The following is a 22327-nucleotide window of genomic DNA, read 5'->3' on the forward strand; positions in this document are numbered from 1 at the left end:
AGAAAACACCACACCATTAGGACTGTGATAACATTTCAAAAGTTGGCAATTCTGCAATGAAACACACATTATCTACATAGGTTTACATTATTGTTATTAGTCTATTTATAATTTATTTTGATTCTGACCCCCACCTCCCATTTCTGTACTTTTAAAGAGAAAACTAAAATTAGAAAGGAAAATTTGAGGCTAAAGAAAAACAATTAAATAAGAATGTAAATGTACCCTATAAAGGTGGCAGTGGAGAAATCTCAGTGAGTTTGGAAAATGCATATTATTGTTACTTTAGGTACTTTAATGAAAAGTCTGATCTTGGGAAATGTGGAGTACCAGCAACTCCAGTTGTCAGTAACCATCAGCACTGCACAATCAACCTTCAAATCTGAAGCATTTTTGTGTGGGAGGGCTGCAGTTATTGGTAGCTGTGATGGGCCAGGAAACATATAGCATGTTGAGATAGCTGATTCATAACATAGAATGTCTTTAAATCGCATGTAATCTTAACACTTTCTGTGTCATGAACCTGTTATTCAACACTTGAAGGCACAATCTGATTTCATACTCTATGTTATGTAGATGGTCCTAGCTAAGCAGTTGTTTTGTCCCATTCCAAACCATTAACATTTCATATAAATGCATATATGTCTATACACTGATTCTCTAGAAAATGAGACTGTCATTGATCATATTTATTTAAGGCATCGTCCAAATTTCCATCTAGTTGTATATTATTAATGTGCCTGCACTTAGGAGTTAAACATTTATTAAACTGAATAATGTTTATCAGTTATGTTCTCCCTATAATAACTATATTTGATTCTATGCTTCATTCTTAATATGGGGTCAAATCACCCTCTTGAAATGGTAAAGAAATTATGATATAATTCTGGGAAAAGTCTTGTAATTAAAGACTGTATTGTAAAGTGTAACCACAGAAGTTAAGGTTGCCCAGACAACCTTAATTTTGGTATTTCCTGACTTTACAAAGCTTAATTATAGAATATTAATATCCTTTTAATAGTTTTTAAAGACATGTTAGTGTTTAGAGTACCAAGTGGTTCCAGCGGTGTTGATAATCTGACTTTCTATTTTTGTTGCTTATGTACTGGCTCTGGAAGCAGTTAGCACCTTTCTTTTCAACAACTACCTAACAGCCAAGTGACACGGAGGGAAAATTGTATCTTGAACTAGCTAAAAGGGTCATCACGGTCCTGCCAGTGTAGATCATGGATTAAGAAATGGTGTTTAGATTTTGTGCAAATAGAAGATTCTGACCCTGAATCTCTTCACAGTTTGACCATGTTGCTCCAGTGTGTACAAGAGAAATGTCTGTATCAAAAAGGTCCTTTCCCCTTAAGGTCAGATTGAGGCTTCTATTTGACTTTGTGACAATGCCTCCATCTATCCAAACTTTGAAAAAAAACTATGTTAAGTCTGTTACACCATTCTGATCTAGACATATATGATTTTTAGATAAATGCCTTATCATGTCAAATTTGATCACACCTAATTATACCCAAAGAGGACTCTGAGCTCTGTCCCAGCTCCTCAGCTGTCCCTCTCACAACCTATTTTCTTGATAGAGTAAAATTACAGAGGACTCATGTTATAGAACAAGCTGTCTACCTTGATGAAGGATTAAGTTCCCAATCTATGGTTTTAGCGGATCTGTAGTTTCCACAGGAGGTAGAGAGGGACCGCAGGGGGTTTCCATTGCCTTAATACATTTCTAATTGTGGCTTTGTTTGCCCTCAAAACAATTTATAGCAAACTCAAAAGTTCTTCTGTTTTCTGTAACTAAGCCCTTGTCTGATCTTTTTCAGATGGCTGCCTGGCAGCTGAGAAGAGGCAGATCACACTGGAATGTCAGCATGCCCCCTTTCCCCTAGTATGGCCCCAATTCCAGAGCAGCAAGAGGGAGTCCTCCTCTGTTCAGTTTAGCTGGCTTAACAGCTCTGCTGTACCAAGGCAACAGCAAAATGAGCCCATAGTTGAGCTGGTTCTCTTGTCCCAAGTATGTTTAAATTCAAACTGGCAACACTTTTGACCCAGCTGGAACTTATCCAGCTATGTTTCATTTGTGGGTAGCACAAGGCTATGTCCCTAACATACTTGGGGACACCTGCTCTTGAGTACACCTTGCCCACTAGTTCTCAAAGCCAGAAATGAGGTGATAAAGCTGCCCCAGGGACAGTCTAACCAGGTGCTTTCGTGCCTGCTGGAGACAGATCTCAAGAGCAGGCATGGGAAGCTTCACTATGCATTTACAGGTCTGGCATGGGCGTGAAAGAACAGGTGGGCAGGCATCCCTGGAGGTACTGGGAATGCAATGTAGACATACCCAATTCAGCTTGAGTTTGGCCCTGTTTTGAGCTCTCTCTCTTACTCAAGTAAAAGAAAAAGGTATATTATTGCTCCAAGGTGCATTATGGCTATTCTTTTCCTCTGTTTTTAAATGTTTATTACTTTTACTATTACATACCCTTCTGTTGTTTAGCAGTGAGATTACTCTGGTACTTTTAAAGAGGGAGACTTAAATGGATTGTAATTCTGCTTGTTTGGAAGCCCCACAGGATTTTCCTTCACCAACTGATTTCCCTTCACATTGGGGAACATGCATTTTACCTGTAATTAAGGCTGTGCACTATTACATATACTCAAACACTTAAGTTGCTGTTGTAAATATCTTTTGAGTTATGGTGTGTTGTGTTATGGTTTGTTTGGGGCTTTTTTGGTAATAAAAAAAAGTCCAACACCCTGAAACTTTTTTGAAAAAGCACTGGATGATTCAGCACAATGCTTAAGTACATTTTTAAATCAAAGGCCAGATGGGGTCTCTAAGTATTCACAGATGAAATAAAAGCAACCCAGAGATAGATGTTTGGATGAATTCCACCATGGCACAGAAATCCTGTGTGTATGAGCATGGGCATGAGCAGAGGGGGGAACAACACTTAAATCTCTCAAACTGTAGGAGTTTTCAGTCTATTATGTAGGGCTGTGCGAAGCTTTGGTCCCTGAATCAGGAGACCCTTTAAGCATAGCGGGGAACAACACTTAAATCTCTCAAATGGTAGGATTCAGAGAGACCCTTTAATCTCTCTGAATCGAATTGGAACCCTCCAAATCAATTTGGAGAGATTCAGAAAGATTTGATGATTCAGACATAGACACAACTTTAAATGTTTTTTCTACATACCTCAAGGTACCAGGCGGCTCGTGAATGCTGCGATGCTGAGGCGGATGGAGCGTCCCACAGAAGTGCTCACTAGTAGACCCAGAAGTGGACCAGAAGCACTTCTGGTCTACTTCTGGGTCTGCCGGGGAGCACGCGGCCCCCCTCCCCCCATGGCCCTCTGCCTCAGTGACTGGAGCCTCCTGGGTCTGGGGGGGCACCTGGGGTCCCCCTGTGACCAGTTGCTGAGCCAGAGGGGCACAGGCGGAGGTGGGGGGGCCCTGAGCACTCTGAGATGGACCTGGAAGTGGACCAGAAGTACTTCTGGAATGCGGGGGAACCCCCTGTGCTCCTGTGGGACACTCCATCCACCCCACCATCGCAGCATTCACAAGCCATGCCTGGTACCTTGAGGTATGTACAATAAACATTTAAAGCTGTGTCTATGGCCAAATTGCTGAATCTCCGAATCAGCATCAAATCTTCAGATTCAGCCGAATCGAATCAGGGACAGTGATCTGAGTCAACGAATTGAATCACTGTCCCTAATTCGAGCTGAATCTGAATCGAATACAGCCTGTTTCGCACACCCATCAGTGGCACTGTTGAGGAACTCAGTGGCGCATCTACAATAATTCAAGCAATAAACTCCAGAGCAGTTTGAGCCAGAGTAAACTACTCCTGGGTGCAATATCTACATGTGTGTCCAGGACAGCAGCAATTTGAGTCAGGGTAGAGCAGTTTACACCAAGGCCACTCCTGCCTTGCTATGCCCTGGGCTGTAGGTGGCACCATCAGGCAGAGGAGGGGCTAGTTAGGGCATGAGGGTGCTGAAAGTGTGGAGCTGTGTGGCTAGGTGGCAGGCAGGAGTCAGGCTCCTTGCTGGCTGGGATGACCCAGCACAATTTATGCCTATGGTAACATATGCATTTAATCACAGTTAATTACTGTATTAGTTTACTGTGGCCTGATACCATTGCATATGTAGACAGTGATGCTTTACTGTGCAGTGAACTAGTCTACTTGCAGTAAAGTGCACATGTACATGCAGCCAGTGTCATTCACACTGGGCCAGATTCTCAGCAAGGGTCAATATATATAGATTTATACAATATTCCTGGACATTTTATTAAAATGTACAGGCCTTATATCTTTTAAAAACAATTTAGTACAATACATTGTACAATCAACTTTTGCTGTCTTTAGGTAGAAATACCTGGTAAAGGTGATCTAATGTTTTATGAGAAGTGATAGGAGGCTGGAACTTCTGAAATTTAATCTCAGCCAGGCTACAGTGAGAGGGGCAAGTCATTTAACCTCTGTAACTGTCTCCCTGTCTATAAAAAGAGGATAATAATACTTATCTACCTCCCAGGAGCATTATGAGGATTAATTAGTTAATGTTTGTACAACATTTTGAAAATGTAAAGTACTAAGTGCTTGGTATTATTATTAAATGAAATAGAGATTATGCATGAGCCTTGAAGATGGTGGAAAAAACAGAAGAATAATCTGTTCAGAATAATCTTGTTTTATCAGTATATGAGAACAGGATTTAGGGGAAACTTCAATCTACAATGTGCAATATTTAAAATCTGGTTTATCTGACCAGAATCTATACCATAGAGCAGTGGCTCCCAAACTCTGACAGATTGTGCACCACCAATTTAAAATGATACATACCTAAATACCACCAGCAATTTTTTCAGTTCGGCCTTAAGTATCACCAGCAAATTTTTGTCATATAAAGTAATTATAATAAATCTGTTAATGCGTACCACTGACAGGTTGTCTGTGTACCACTAGTGGTACATGTACCGCAGGTTGGGAACAGCTACCATAGAGAATTCCAGATTGCATACATTCTTTTGGTCAGTTTTTAGTCAAGTGTTAGTAGGTTTGATAAACTAAGTACCAACAGGCTTTGGTCTTGAGTTTGCTTTACTACATTGTTTCATTTAACATAGGTGTCTATAGCAGACAGTACAAGAAAAACATTGTCCTTCTTTAATTTCTCTTCTATTCATTCAGTAATAGAGCACAGTTTTGTTTCTTTGTGGAAGACCCATATGTCATAGTGCACCTGAATTCTTTCATCTTGACCTTCAGCACTTCCATGTTATGTTGCTTTGTTTTTCACATATGAACCACTCTGCTTCTTTGCAAGTGTTGCCATTATCAATTTAATAGCTACTTAGAATAGGAAAAAGTACAGATGTCTCAGGCTATTTACTGGTGTTTCAGGAGGTATCACCAGTAAACATCACCCAATCTGACTTTTGGATCTAAGTAGAGAAATGCACACTGATAAAGACCTCATACAGACATTTATTTTCTCTTGGGAGAGTCATTGCTCTCCGAGGAGAAACCAAGAGCGTATAGCTGTTTAGGCTTTTTCTCCCAAAGTAAAAAAGGGAATAACAACTTGGGAACAACCAGAGTTAAATTACTGCCAGGACAGTTTCTCCTGGGAGAGTGAATGTCTGTACATGCTGTGACTTTTTTCAGAAGAGAACACAGTCCTTCAGCATCCCTCCCCCAACTCCAGGGAGACAGCGTGTCACTCTGGCCATACTCTGCTCTCAAAGGAAGAAGAACACATCCACTTCACAATCTCCACATTGTGCTGCAAGAAGACACGGGCTAACCAGGTCAACCAATCAGGGCTGCCCTATGCACTGCTGCCATCTGGCACCAGACAGACTAAGGGAGCCTGAAGAGCATGCTGAGATGGGTGCACAGTGCCCCTCTCCCCACTCCATCCCCTGACTGCACAGTGTCTGCACTGCAAGCTCTCCACTTCTCAGGGCTTCAACATTCCAATATCTGTACATATGGCTCTGGGTAATTTTTTCCACTAGGAGAACAAACCTGTGAGAATTCTCCCAGATTATTTGAATGCAGCGAAAGAGTAGCTTTTAGTTGGTGAATATTTTTTTTAATCTTCAGTGCCTGTCAAGACTCACAGGACCAAACTGCCAATCTGCCAAAACTCTCATATATGAAATAGTGTATGACAATTACTTAAAATGATGCAAACACAAAATTGTTTCTACATGAATTAAAAAAATTCTCAGTAATCCAATTACTGACTACTACCCAATTCATTCCTTTAGCAGTACAGCAGTTCCTATACACTCTGTTTTTGCTGTTCTTTTTTCTGGTCTAAATATTTTTTTTTTTTTAATTTTGAACACGTACCAAATACATCACGTGAGTCTAAAATGAGTGTGGTGCCCCTGTGAATGAGCAACACTTGAGAAATATGATCAATAATATAACAGAAAAAGCAGTGAAAAGGAGTGGTCTATTAGGCCAGCATTTCCCAACCTTTTTCATCCCATGGCACACTTACAAGGCCTTTTCGATCCCACAGCACACTGGAAGGATGCTGAGAGGGGGCAAGGTGGCATGCAGCCCTACATGGAGCAGGAGCGGTGGTGGTGCACAGCCAGACATGACGTGGGGGGGGTGGTGGCATAGGGCCAGCTGGGATGCGATGTTGGCACAGGGCCGCAGTGGTGGCACTGGCTGGAGCCCCTCCCCACCCAAAGCCACCCCCCCCCAGATTCTGCGGCACACCTGGTAATGTCTGATGGCCAAAGATGACCCAAGCAGGGTGTGGGGCCCGGGGCAAATGAGCCTGTGTGAGGCCCTGCCCACAGACGCAGGGAAGCTGGTGGCAGATTTGGCGGCAGGGGGTGGTGGTACCAAGCGGCCGGCTGTGAAGCTGGTGGCAGCACTGAGTCTTTGCTGCCACTCTGTCTGGCTCCATGGGGCCCCCCAAAGCACAGGGCCCAGGGCAATCACCCCGATTTGCCCCTCCTCCCCCAGGGATGGCCCTGCTGATGGCACACCAGTATGTCACAGCACACTGGTTGAGGAACACTGTATTAGGCTTCATTTGCTTCATCTTGTGACTTTACACCCTATTGTAAGTTATTGCTGAATGACAACTAATTCTTGCACCTAATTTTGAAGTGGCATGTAATGATGGTCATATTGCACCATCATACACACACACATGCATATACATAGAGTCATGTATTTCAGATAGGTAAGCACTGTGTAAGCACTTCAAGCCACCTAGACTCCTGACCTTCAGAGAACGCTGCACCGTGTTTTCTTGAGGAAAAGTGAAACAAGATGACCACTGGGATTTGGCAAGAGATGATAGGGGCCTGTGGGTGCATCTACACATGCATTTAAGTATGACTAAATTTAATGCACATGAAGCTAATGCACATTAAACAATTTTTACCAGGTATCTACATGTGCAGAGGCTCAGCACTAAAATTAGTGCACTTGACACTAAAGTTAGTGCCAAGTCCCTGCAGCCCTGCCATGTGCCCCTAGTGGCTGGGCAGACCCAGCACTAAAGTTAGTACTGGGTTGTCTCTACATATGCGTTAATGTGTTTTAAGTGATCACACTTAAATTTGATACCTAAATTTGATTTAGGGACAGTTAGCCTAATTTTGACATTTTTAATGCACATTAAGGGTGCGCATGCCCATAATGCACATTAATATGTCTCATGTAGATGTGCTTTATATGGTTGAGTTCAAATTGTATTTGGATTCAGAATGTAATTTTTTGTAGGTCAAAGAGGTTTTGAGTGTAGGAGAAATGTAAATCTGAAGTGTGTATCAAACTAAGTAGTGCTATTCATGCAATTTTCCTAAGCAGTTTGTTTCCATCACAAGCCAAAGAAAAAAGTTTTTTAGTACAGGTTTCAGTTACTGTGTATCTTTAAAATCTATTGAAAAAGTAAAATCAGCATCCATTTGAGTGATGCCTTGGTAGTGCATCAGTTAACTGATGCCACATGTAAGCATAACTGGAAAAGCCAAAAGTGTGTCTTATGTATGTCAAATAAAAATCCTAGATCAAGCTTAGGGCTTCATTCCTTCTCAAGCATTACAACTTAGTGTAATGGCATTTGACAGTATTGGCATTGTTATATGACTTCTTTTGGCTAACTCAGCATTCTGAAAAAAATAAATAGTATTTTCACTTTGTGATTGAAAGGGTTAAATGGTACCAATTCATTACCACTCACAAAAGGATTTATTTTGTTCTCATAAATCAGTTTTATTCCACATTTTTATTATTCTCTTGGGTCAGCTACTCCAATTGAAATCAATACAAGTGCAAGTGACACAATCAATCTAGATATTTGATTATGGATTTGAGACCCCCAGTTTTACTCTGTGTTGTTTGGCTAGTCTCTTTCTGATAGTCTCTCTGGAGAATTGAAAAGTCTTATTGGCAACCATGAATTATGAACACAGATTCAAAAACCAAATAATAATCTTTATTTATGTACTGACATTTCCTTTAGGAAGAATGAGCTAGGCATCAAAGGATAGATCTGAAGTTTGTAAAGCTTATAAACTTTTTTATTGTATAATATCTCTCTTGAAATTTATAAGACCTCATAAGTTATCTATAAAACCCCAAACAAAAGAGATCAAATCAATGGCTATATGCTGTATTGTCAGTACAGCATCACAAGCATTGTAAACATTACTGTTTGCCACTTTGCAGTCATTCACTCATATCTGAGTTTTTCCCATGCCTCCCAGGGAGTGGGACAGAGAAGTTGTCCAATCAACAGTATATAGAGGTGTTTTACATCTTGGGCACTAGGTTATGCCCAAGAAAAGATTGTATTAAATCTTTTCAAGGATGTAATAAATTTTCTGTAGTCTATGTGGACTCCTTCCTATCTTTGTACTATACTGAGAAGCTTAGCCTATGTGGGTCTGCTAGTATTGTTGGGAGTGTTGTTTGATTGACCCTATCACTTCATGCACTGAAGCACAGGGCAGATTGTTCATGTCCCCTGCATAGGCTGTTGGGAGAGAGTAGGAAGTTCCTTGCAACTTGCCTTCCAACTCTTAAAAGTATCTTCATGCCAGAAGGTTTTTGGGGTTTGTTTGTGTGTGTGTGTGTGTGTGTGTGTGTGTGCGCGAACGCGCGCACGCGCGTGTATTGTAGACATGGACAAATCTTTGATCCTAATTATTGCTTACGCTAAACTGACCCCATCTTTGTAAAGAGATTTACAGATGACAAGTGCTAGGTAGGTCCTAGGTAATGCTATGGGAGTGAAACTACCTACTGGGCTCGTCTACACGTTTATTAACGTGCATTGCCTATTGTACATTAAATTGAGTACTTGCAAAAGGAACAACTAAATAAATTCACAGTAGGCTGCCCTACTGCACATTAGCATGATCACATGCTTTTTTCGTGATGGTTAATGCTTAGTAGACTAGTAGCATGGTTTTTACATGATGCTGTTATACGCAGTCAATCAGTCTACTGTGCATTAAGCATTTTGTGTAGATGTGCCCGCTGGAAACTACCTTGTTTATAAACTCTTTAGGTGAGAGATCCTTCTGTTTTAGAATACATATTAATAGAAACTAGCACAGTGAGACCCATATCCTTGACTGGTACCCCTAAATGCTATTGTGGTACAAATAATGAACAACAATGATTAAGAATATGCCTGGGTAGTAATTCAGCCATGTTCCAGCAGTGCTGTATGAATAGAAGTTTCTTAGTGAAACAGGCTCAGGCATTAGGGCTATGTGAAGCTTTGGTCCCCAATTCGATTCAGCAGAGATTTGGCCCAATTTGGTGGCCGAGTCTCCGACTTGAATCAGAGGACCCTTTAATCTCTCCGAATCGAATTGGAACCGCCCCAAATCAATTCAGAGAGATTCAGAGATTCAGACATAGACACAGCTTTAAATGTTTTTTCTACATACCTCTAGGTAGCAGGGGCTCATGACTGCTGTGATGCTGGGGTGCATGGAGTGTCCCACAAAAGCATGGGGGACTCCCCAGCATGCTCGGCACCAGACCTGGAAGTGGATCAGAAGCACTTCCCATCCACTTCTGGGTCCGCCAGGGAGCGCGCGGGGAGCCCCCCCCACATCCCCCCAGCTCAGTGGCTGGAACCTCCTGGGTCTGTGGGGGCACCCAGGGTCCTGTTGCAGCTGATTGCTGATCTGGGGGAGCATGGAGAGGGGGGGCCCCGTGCACTCCCCGGCAGACCCAGAAGTGGACTGGAAGTATTCCACGTGCCCCAGCATTGCAGCAATCACAAGCCGCACCTGCTACCTCAAGGTACATAGAAAAAAACATTTAAGCTGTGTCTGTGTCCGAATCACTGATTCTACAAATCAGCATCGAATCTTCAGATTTGGATTTGGCTGAATAAAAATCGGGGACAGTGATCCGAATCGATGAATTGAATCACTGTTCCCGATTCGGGCTGAATCCAAATCCAAATTGAATAGGGCCTGCTTTACACACCCCTATCAGGCATAGGTTATCTGAATGATGATGAGAACATAATGAAAGACTCCTAGAGGAGAATTTCCTGGTGCACACCTCCATTTGCTGACATCTAAAGGAAGCTAATATGAGTACCCATGTACAAGACCCTTGGAAGTAAACAGAATGGGAGAGAGGAAGGAAAGATTACAAGAAACATTTACTGGGCTTGGACAGGGTACAGTTCCCAACAGTAGTCATCTACTGGTCATAATATAAGGGCTTTTCTTGCTTTTCTGACCCAGGACCTCTGTAGCCCTCTGCAGGAACTACCAAAGAGAGCTGATACAAGAATGGGCACATGCTTCACCAGAAAGCAGCCTGTTCCTCCTTTGAGCTTAAAGTCAGTATGCTGCCTGGTGTGTTTCATCAGGAGTTCCTCTTCAGCAGGGATCCTGGTTTTCTCTGATAAAAAATCCAAAATTTTTTGATAAAAGCCCCAAATTCTCTGATTAAAATCCCCAAAACCTGCATTTTTTCTGCGATTAATATGAAACACCACTATATATTTAGGGATCACAATGTTTTATTGATATATTTACAATTTAAAAGTAATTTGGAAGCCCACCAGTGCCTCAATCATTATAATAAAATTAATTCTAAATACCTATACATTTTGGCATTTGATTTTGTTTTTCTTATTATAGACTATCAGAGCTCCTCCTGCCCCCTTCACTCACCAGGATGCAGGTTCAGCTGCTTTGTGGCACTGGATAGCCCTGATATGCTAGTGCTCTGCCCTGCCCATGACATTGACCCTCATTCCTAAGCCACAGTCCCCTGGCCCTGCCAGTGCCCCTCACTCCTGACCTGCAGCCCCCAGCCCTGCTGCTCCTCCCAACCCACAGGCCTCCACCCCCCAAACCCTGTTAATCCCCCCCCCAACCCACAGTCCATTTCTCCCCTCCTCTGCTGGTGCCCCTCACTCCCTACCTGCACCCCTTCCCTCCCTCCCAGCCCTGCTGGAAGTGGCCCCCAGTTTCCCTTCACCTTGCCCAACCCCATGTGGACTCATAGGATGGTGGTCTGCAGTGACACAGTGGGGATGGCCTCCAGCATGATGTGCACGCAGCGTACTGTGGTGCGGAACCACTGGCAGCAGTTAGGGCCATGGCCCACATGCTGCCCCATACTGCTGGCTATGGATGAGGCTTTGGCACAGCAGGGAGGACCAGTGCTATGCTCCATAGCAGCAGCAGGAAGCCCAGGCAATGCTGCAGGCAATAGGAGGAGGGTGAGGGGCTCCAGGTGTTCTCCATCCTGCCCACATGTGGCTGCAGCTGCAGTGGCTTCAGCACATGTGGGCAACAGCTTAATACATCCAGCCCTAGCAAAGGCAGTAGGGAGAAGTAGGGGACACAAGTAGCACTGCCCCACCTTGGGCAGGAGCTCCTGTACCATGCCAGGTGGCCTGGCCATGGGCCCCCTCCCTAAGGAGCATCTCCTGGCTTCTGCACCCTTGTCCCTGAGAGCATGGGCACCAGCCTCCAGTGGCATTGGCCCAGGCACTTAACTCCCTCACTGCCCCTGAAGCCCACCCTCAACCCCTTTCCCTACTGGAGGGACAGGCACCTCCGGGTGGGCCCCCATGGCAACCACATAGAGCTGGGTTTGTTGGCTGTACTGAGCACTGTCTCAGGTTCCCCCTGCCCTGCCACAGCCCTGGTGCCTGGACACCTTCCCTCAGCACTGGCAGGTACCTACATTGTGTCACAGACACCCCTTCCCCCCCTTACACATCACTTCTACATCTACACACACATCCCATCCACACAACCTTGCAACATACACCCCCCCCCCCCCACAGCCCCTGGATAGTCCCCAAGCCCTTGTCCTTCAACCCCCCCCCCCCTCCATTCCATAGGTTTACCTGTATCCAGCTGCCAGGACTGCTCCCACCTCCCTGCCTTGCTGCATTTAAATCATGTGGTGCCTCCTGATTTTCATTGCCCTCCCTACTCACCCCCCCCACCCCAAAGCCCCAAGCAGCTCCTTTCAGACTGAAATTTTGCTAACCTGCAAGGGGAAGATCACAGTTTCCTATTTGAAGGGGGAAAATCTAGGTTTTTTCTCCTTTAAATGGGGAAAAACCACATTTTTTCCGCAGGAAATGGAAAACCCAGATCCCTGCTCTTCAGGCTTTGCATCCTTACACAGGTGTCTGTAAAAGATTGTCAGCTTTTTCCTTACCTGAGTTCACAGAAAGGATTGAGTAGATAAGAATGTGTCTTTTCATATTCTCCATATTAGGATCACATTGACAAGAATATACAAATGTTTTCATGTCCTAGTTGTAATCTTTTTCCCTCTTTTCATTTGGGGCTCTGAAAGGACTTTCAAAATACTTTAATGAATTAAGTATCTCCATGGGCTTCTCAGGAAAGGTATTTATGGAGGGGGAATTGAGGAAGAAAGAGAATGAGTGGTATGGGGTATGTCTGTTCTGCCACTGGGGCAATCCCAAGTTTATCACAGATAAGCCCTAGCCACATAGTCCTCCTCTGCTTGTACTGCATGCTGAAACAGTCTTGTGCATTGTGGTTTGAATGGTGCTGAGCACACTGAAGACTGAAAACTAAGAGTATTCCTGAGCATATGCCAAAAGACAACTGTGTATCAGTTGTGGAATGGGAGAAATAAGGGGGATTCTTTTTCAGTGGTTTTCACAGGATCACTACAGGTATATCCGCAAAAATGAAATTCAGCCAAGACTCCTCTCAGTCAGTGCTCTGTTGGGCTTTTTCTCTTTATTCTTTAAATTTTCTCAACCTTTTTTTTAAAACTAGAGAATCTTTTCGTTATTATGGGACAAGAAAAAAAATGAAGTATTTTTGATTGACAATCCTACACAAGTTGTGAAGTATTTATTATTAATAGGAGTACAAGCCCACTTGGGATTGATAGTTGTAGCTAGTGTTGCTGTTTTACCAGAGTAACTTTGAACTATCTTTCTTTTAAGAGGAGCTCTTGTCACATTCAGCTACCCTTTCCAACACGTCAGAATGGAAATGAGGATTCCCTATGATAAAAGAGAGTCAGTTTCAGAACACAGTTTGAAGGCTTGAGACCATGATCCATCTATAAGAACAGCATATCTGCCAACTCAAGAGCAGAGGAACAAATAGCTGCTCAGCTGATTGATACAAAGGCAGCAGTGCACTCATTTGGAAAAATAACACTTTCTTGAAAAGAGGAACAATAACTCAAACTGAAAAGCAGAAAACATGCACTTAAAAAATTGGGAGGATAATTGGGATAATGCTGGAAAATAACCCGGTGGTTTCACAATTATGAGTAAATGATAACCACCTGAAAAAGGTCAAAAGAAAAGAGTCAGCTGCTTCTTAATTGCATAAAATCAATGGCATTAAGTGTTTCCTTTTTCTTTTTAATTTCCAGTTCTTCATTAGAAACACTAGAAGAGGAGAGTGGAGGTAAAAGAGGATATAGATGGGAGAAAATGAGCTTTTGTGGGAGTAGGAATTAATGAAGAATACAGAAGAATAGGCAGAATGAACTTGGAGTGAAGGAGGTCTGAACAGTCTCATAACTTTTTCCTGAGGCACTCAGTAGTACAGAATCAGGAACAGGAAGGAAGGAAGGAGAAGTTTGTGGTCAGCTAAGACAGGGAACTGAAGGACTGAAATTCTTGGTAAGAATAGAAGAAGGAAGAGAATGCATAGTAGGAGCCAACTCCTGAGCTGATACAAGAGAGAGAACAGAAAGCAGAGCAAAGTGAAATGAAAAAATTTTGAACTTCAATAGACTGATGTCCAGGAAGGACCAAGTAGAGATCTGGTTGCTCAGTAGATGGTGCTAATTTATAGAAAATAATAATAGGGTTATTGTAAGATCAGAGAGAGGGAAGCATTTAGTAGATACAAAATATGGGGGTTTTTTTGGTTAGCAGGGTAGTTTATAAAGAAAAATGCTGCAAGCTCAAATGAGGAGACAGGTGGGTAATTGTTCAGGCAAAACATACTTCTTGAAGATGAGGTTGTCAACGGTGAAGGTCGGGATTGAGAAAAGGACCTTAAATTTTACATAATAGGAAAGGCGTGAGGCTTAAATCTTGCATTATTTTATAGCAGGGAAGGGATTATATTACATTTTATTCCTATTCTTTATACTTAATATTGAAATTCAAATATTAATTGGGCCCATTATTCATCTCTACCCAAAATTTCAGGGGGGAAAGAAAAGACTACCATGTATTATAATGATATACAAAGGCAATGCTGTCTATAGGTTATATCTGAAGTCTGGTTAAGAGGCTGACTGGATTCTTTCTCCCAGTCTGATTCTAACTTTGTTGTTGTCTCTTGACATGAGGAGGCAAGACAGAACCTCTGCATGCTTGCATACCCACAGGAAAAAGAAGTACAAAAAAACAAGAAAGGGGAGAGAGAAAACCAGGCAATATTGTGGAAGTGAACTAAATATCTCCTGTATAGTCCTCTGAGACTCTCAAAGGGAAGGTTCTTTGGGATGGGTTTTGACACTCTTAAATGTTAAGTAGGCCCACACATGAATAGTCCACTGAACTCAATTTAAGAATTTGTAGAGGAAGATTATACTCTGTGTAAGAAGTAAAGATATGAAAATCTGGTTCTATGTAAAATATGCATGTTGTAGTAATGTTTTAGAGTGCAAAACAAAGTCGGAAACCTAGTCTCAGCAGATTGTATATTTTACAATATGGTGTACAGAATATTTGTTGTGTTTTTTTTTTTAAATAGCATGTGGCAAAACCACCACATTATTCTAGAAGATAAAGTAATGCTGAAAGGAAATAATCTAGTATTAAGTATTTATGATGATGAATACTTTATATGGTGCTTTTAATCTTGAATGATCTCCCTCCACTTTATACATTACCACCATAGAATGCCATTAAAATGTATCCAACTCTGGGGTGGAAAGCAATGGTCAACTATAGTGGAGCACAGTGCACCACAGAAAGTGAAAAGAATGAAATTTTATCCAAAGATACCCCATCTTACAAAATGAATGACATCTACAGAAAATGGAAATAATCTTGATTTTTAAGTTTTTATCTTAAGCTCCATGAATTTAATAAACTGCTTGATGTTGATGATTCTTTACTTTAGTTTCCAAAGAACCATATCATACTGGTACAAAAATAACAGATACTTTAGGAAAAAATTTTGCTCATTTATGCAGTGTTTCAGTTTAATGTCTTTCTTTTGCCCTTAATTTACATTTTGGTCCAAATGGGAAGGGTATCTTAAAAGAAACAAATTCTGGCAAAAAATATAGTTTTTAAAGGTAAGATAGAATATACTTACATTTGTTCTACTTCCTTTCTCATTACAGTCTTTGTCAGGAGAATGGTTTCATGTTGTGCCATTTTCTGTTCTCGTTACAACCTTTGTCACATGAATAAGATATCAGAATGCTAATGACTAATATACAGTATTCTGTGTCTGCTGATACTATACTGTACTACTGTGACCTTTGCAATATTATGTATTCTGATTGGCTGTCCATTTCACCTCTTCTCCACAAGTTAATAAGGCTGTAAAAAGGAGAGAACTTGAAATGGCCAGCCAGTCAAATTACAGAATATTGAAAAGGTCAGAGCAGTACAGCACACAGAAAAAAAATTACGGAATATATGAGGCATTAAAATTCTTGTGACAATGATTATAACAAGAATGGAAAAGGATACCCATTTATGTTATTTCAATCTAGTGAACCCCATAGGATGATGTACCCAGGACAGCAGTAATTTACGCACCACGAATCAACATGAATTTTATACACCTATTTACCCTATTATTCAATCAAAAGGATGCACAGCTGCTTTGGAACCCCTTTTGAACTGTACTTCTAAAGATACAGAGAACCTTCAAATAGAAAGACCCACCAGCTAGAATGCTATGTAGAGGTTTACATATTTTTGCAATGATTTACAGGTAGAACATGCATTTTTTTTACTGCCTTGTTTTTTCTGTTTTGTGTCTTCTTATATACACACATATGTAGATTATAGATTTTCTATATGAATATATAATGTTGATTATTTATAAATATAAAGTCAATACAGTTCTTTTGATCTGCTTGCGTCATTTTTTTCAGCCCTTTTTCCAAAAGTGAAAGAACTATTATTTTTGCACAGTGGCTGTTGGTCTTTTTTAATGCTGGATTTTAGAATCATTCAGTAACCAACGGTGTTTTCCTTTTTTTTCTTTTAGTCTTCTCTCTCAGTATTTAAAAGTCTGGTCTTCCAGCACGTTTACTGTGTATTTTGTAATACCTCTGACTATTTGTCCCAGTCCTGCTCACAGATCAACACCTAGCTATGTAGTCTGACTTTTCTTAGTAACATGGCATGTAAAACCTGCACTTTCTTATTCTTCAGAACCGCAATAGAATGCAGCTCAAACTTAGTCAGTTTTTAGAAGCCTGAGCCTCTGGCCGTCCCACCCTCATATTCACAGCAGGAAATGTAAGCCTCTGCAAGACCTTATAGGTTAAGATGCATATGATCTACAGGTTGTAAAGATTAGAGGGAACAGGAAACTTGGAGACTTGTCTTTCTGTATACACTTCACTACTCTACATAACATATTCTACCAGTTTTATATTCTGCCATGAACTTATTCCCAGTGTGGTCAGTGGAAACTTTGACACCGATTTCCAGGTGATGAGACTTGTCTCAAAGGCTGGAAGTCCTTACTACAAAGTGACTTTGTAATGACATGATAAACCTTGTGGATAAGGAAAGAGTTATCCAAAGGCAGGATTCTCAAGACGCAGACCTGCCTGCCGGCCTAGGTAGCAGTAGCAAGTCAGTGAGAAAAAAGGGTGACTTAATTCATATAGCTAGGAAAGGAAGAATCGTGAAGTTTCATCTTAATTTAATTGACTAATTTATCTTATAATGTTGTGAATGAGATCCAAATCAGGCTCAAGAAGTCAACCAGAAAGAGTAGTAGGGAGGGAGATGGGAGAAAGGAAAGAACATGGAAAATCCTTATTGGGATAAGTAGAAAAGATAAGAATATGGAGAAACTATATGAGTATGGATGGAGTTTACTGAGGGGTGAGGGGGCTGGTTTGATTTGGTTTTGGGGGGTGTACAAATTATTGAGTGGATCAGAATCTTAACTGTAATTAATTTTGGGGGGAGATGCAGAGTGGATATTGGTATCTTTTGGGAGTCCTGCAACTTTCCAGGGGTGGCATTGATTCTGGAAAAAGTAATTTTCTGTCTTTCTAGTTGGAAACATGCCTGGTGAGTGGGCTTATCATCCAGGTGGTTATAGGAGCTTTCTTGGCAAAACCCCCATGACAGATTATGTCAGGAAGTATAAGGCAGAAATCTGTAGGAATAATAGAAAAAACTGGCAGGAGCAAAATAATGTTGTCTGAGGATTTACCCATATTTCAAACCATTGCTCATTTAGGAATATGGCACCCAGTCTGATAAAATGATCTCAGCAAGGAGAATAGGGTGGAAGGAAGAATATTCATGAAAACTGAAAAGAAAGGTGCATCCACTTATACTCACAAATAGGTCCAAGCTAAAGCAAGTGAGGCAGGAATGGCACAGAATGATAGGAAGGGCTTATCATAGTAGCACTTTCTGTCAGGCTGAACCAATGCAACTGCATTTTCCAGCCCACTGAAAGTAAAGTTTATGCAGTAAAAAGTGGTAAAGCTGCATAGTGCATGTCACTCCCAGGAGGAGTAATTTGAGGACCTGCATTTAAAAAAAAATATTCTTCTAATATTTATTGGCCAGTAACTGTACACCACTGGGTTGGGAAAAGGAATTAAAAAAAAATCAAAAACAAAAAACAAAAACAAAGCCCTTTGTTCTGTGTATAATTTAAGTTAGAAAACTTGGCAATGTTCTTCAGAGAGGATATGAACCTCTGTGTTGTCTAACTCATTGTACATGTGCAAGTTCATTTTTGGAGCTGAATAAAATGGTTAAGTAATTACATACTTCTCATAATTATTGAGTAATTATATACTTCTTATAATTGGCGAGTAATCATTCTGCTATAACTAGAACTTAATGTTACAACTAATTGTATAATTGCTATGTATTAATGCTGTTATCCAGGCAACTTAGAACAAAGTGTTGTCTTGTCAATTTTTTTTTCAGAATTGCATTAAAAAAAACACAGCATTGTTTATTACCTAACTGGAAAGTGATATTAAAAATGGAATAAAAACAAATGTATAGGGAAATCACATGTTCACTTGGGGTTGCAGAGACTTGCATGAAAGGATATATGTTAAAATATATCAAAAGTGTATTATAGATTTTATTTTATTTTTATTTTAACACATTCAGTGGCAGCCTACCTTTAAACAAGAAGGTCTGAAACGTTAAATACATCTGTCCCTGTCTAAATTTGGGTTTTAAAACTCGTCAGTTATTATATTTTAGCTAACATGCTTTAGAGACCTACTTTTATCATAATCTAGAAAAGTGTTTATGTCATCATCTTCTCTCATATGGCTGGTAATCAGCAGCTCATATGCCTGTATCAAGTTTTGTGAGCCAATGAACAGCCATCCATTTGCAGTTCATGACCACAGTCATGCCTTGGGCTGTTCTTGATACCCCATAGATGAAGCAGATGCTTTTATCTGCTTGGTGGTTTTCTGATGTTGTTCAGTGAAAACCAAATGTTGTGGGAAATCCAAGAGGATTTTCTGAGAGGTTAGCACTATCCCATAGTGCCCTTCACTATGACATTGGATCATGTAAAGGCCCTCTGAAAGCACATTTTTGATCCCAGAATGGTTTTTGAGATTTTAGCTAAGATTTTGGTCAATTCTGGAGGTCCTGTTGAGAGGACTTGATTGTAAGAGTCTCATTTATAACGGGTTCATTGAGTTGTATATCCAAGGACTTAGTATAGGTATTCTGGGACCAAACAGGAGTGCAGTACTCTATAGTTGAGCATCCTGGAGCAAGTGCTGCTCAAAGGCATGACAGGGCAGCTTGGTGTCTGGGACAGCAGTAGCATATGGAGCCACCAGGACATGCCACCGGTAGTAAGACCAGCCATCAGCACTGGTAATTATTTTTCTAGCTCTTCCCTGGCACCCCTCAAAGTCAGCATCCAGGGTGCTTAGTTACATTGCTGGTGCTGCTGTTTGGTGTGCTCTGCGATTAGCACTAGGCAGCATCCCTGCTCTTTTTGTAAATGTCTTATCCTGGCTTTGACTTTTTGAATGCCTTTTATAAGTGGCTTAGAAAAGTCAAACTGGTCTCAGCTCATGCCAATGTACTGTAGGCTAGGTCTGCTTTCTGGCCACATAGGCTTGTGCCCAGTACATCCTGGCTGCTCTGCTGTTCAATAGATGGCTGTTAACATTGTTTTTGAGGGCATGGGGCATAGTTCCTAATAGTTGAAGTAGTTCTCAAGGATCTTGAGGTCAGCATTTGAAGGTGGTATTAATGTTAATGAAATTCATTAATGAATTGTTGGGCTAACAAGGCCATGTGTTCAGCATATATGGCCTTTCTGAATACTATTTTTTGTGCATCACTCATGTAGCTATTGGAGATCTGTGACATGACTGTTGACCCCTATGGCAGACTATCATGTATGGTCAGTATATTGCTAACCTGCTGACCAAGATGTATGAGGTCTCTGTGGTCACTTAAAAGGGGAGGAAATATGCTGTCAAGTTTGGGGTAGCACTTGAGGGACCTGGAAAGTTTGAGGAGGAACCATATCTTCATGCTACATCAGAAGTAGAAGAGAAGTCAACTGCTGCTGTGCCAATGTTCTGTTTTACTGTGGAAGCCTCTCTCTGTGCGGCTTGTAAGAGCTGGAATTTGGTTGCAGCAATCAAAGCTAGGATTTCAACGCAGTCTTTTCTTTGGGCAAAAGGTTCTGCGTGAATGATATAAATTATGTCAGGACAGCCCTCCTGCTGAACTTCAGGTGGACAGGAAAGATACAGATAGGTAGCTGGCTTCCTATGGAGGATGGCAGCATCAACCACCTCAAGCCATTTTTTTTTTTTATCTTACCTCTCTGCTTTATGACAGGAAACAATTGCTGCCCCCTTTAACTCTTCAGTTTTTAAGGAATTTAGGGAGATGCCACCCTTGCCAGTAACCTTTTTGTTTCTAGTGGCTTTAGGGCAAGTCTGGTCTATGGGCCAGATTGGGCCCTCAGTGGACTCTATTTCCCAGCAGCCCCTGCCCATGTTGCTCCAACCACTTTCCATGGAGACCCTGGCCCTATGCTGTCCCAGCAATACCACTTCTGGGGTTTCCATGCAAACCAGCCAGGGTGATGCAAGCAGGGACTGCTGGGAAATGGAATGTGGCCGCTGGCCAAATCCACCATTTGCCTACCCCTGCTTTAAAGCCTCAGTCATCTCTCTTGTGGGGTATAGAAAAGATAGAATATACCCGGACACAGAAGACATTTTCTGAAGTATTCTTTCTATAAATTGTGTGATGTTGTTGGTGGGGGCTTTGGAAATGTGGAGAAAATGAACAGTGATAGCATTTGCTGCCATTTGTGGCTGTCACAATGACAAGGTCATTGGAGGGCTAGTGACTCCAAGCTGTTGAAGGAGGGCTGATGTTTTGAGGTTGGAGTCAAGAGATCAAGAGATGCTACAGTATCACTCCACCTTTGTAAGTGGCCTCCATTCAGGTTGTCACTCAAAGCTTTTGCTGTGCCTGGGTCTTTAGTCTTGTACTGCTCTAGGAGGTTTTCTGCCTTACATGGCCAGCATGCAGTAACTAACTGAATGTTGCACTGTTGTTCAATGGCATTTCATAGTGTAACTCAAGGTGAATTTGGATTTCAATAAAGAGTAAAAACCCTAAATTATTATGAATTATAACAAGAGGATTTACATTTATATTACTTCAGCTACAGAATGGTTTCATTTTGCCCTATTTTCCTCCTATGCATCACTATTGTATGGCTAACAGCAAACACCAATGTCTGTAAGTTAAATGAACTACAAAATAATTGCAAGACTATCCAAATCAGAGTTCATATTAAGCCATATCTGGATGGGGCTGCAAAGGAAGAACACAGATATGATACAGTTTGTAACACAGTGTATGTGAGGATTAAATTAAAGATCTTGAAAGTGCTAGAGAAGGCAGTGTCTGACGAAATGCTTCAAGTTTTGCGGTGTGTAGTTTCACCAAATGCATGTGAAAGTTAGACAAGAAAAAAATGGAAGCTGGGATTTTCATATACATAGAAGAAAATTCTTAAATGGTAGATCTGTCACATTTGCTTTTTCCAGTGAACTCAGTGGAGAACTGAGTCTGCTGCTTGTGAGAATTACCACTTAATTTATATTTAGATGGGGTGTAATATTAAATGTTCAAATAGAGGTTCAGTCTTGCTCCTGTTGAAATTAATAGCAAAAAGCCCATTGACATCAATAATAGTGGGACTTGATTCATAAAGAACAGAAAATTGCAATAGATACAAAAGCTAACTTTTTCTCTCCCCTTCTTCCTCCCCCCCCCCCTTTTTTTTTCTTGACAGGTAATGCTAATTACACTATTATAAATGGCACACGGATCTTATACAACAGCAGAGACTTCAATGTATGGGTGCCCATTAGAGGACTGATTCCATTTTCCAACTACACGGTACAAGTAAATGCTTCTAATAGCCAAGGCAGCTTGATAAGTGATCCTGTAAAAATAGTTATGCCACCAGGGGGTAAGTATAAAAAAAAATCATTTCTCTGAATGTAAAAAATTTTCACATATTCTACCAATCACATTATTTGTTACTGCAAGTCCTTATTTGAAGT

At 41.2% G+C, this 22327-nt stretch overlaps 1 protein-coding gene across 1 annotated transcript in view; it reads left to right on the forward strand.

Moving 5' to 3' along the window:
- Positions 1–22327, forward strand: part of USH2A (usherin) — a 642051-nt gene that overhangs the window by 355754 nt on the left and 263970 nt on the right. The window contains exon 37 of the mRNA XM_059717779.1: positions 22054–22233. Coding sequence (XP_059573762.1) covers positions 22054–22233 — 180 coding nt within the window. The remainder of the gene's footprint in view (positions 1–22053; positions 22234–22327) is intronic.

The sequence above is a fragment of the Alligator mississippiensis genome, chromosome 1, assembly GCF_030867095.1.
Source record: "Alligator mississippiensis isolate rAllMis1 chromosome 1, rAllMis1, whole genome shotgun sequence".
Lineage (NCBI taxonomy): Eukaryota > Metazoa > Chordata > Crocodylia > Alligatoridae > Alligator > Alligator mississippiensis.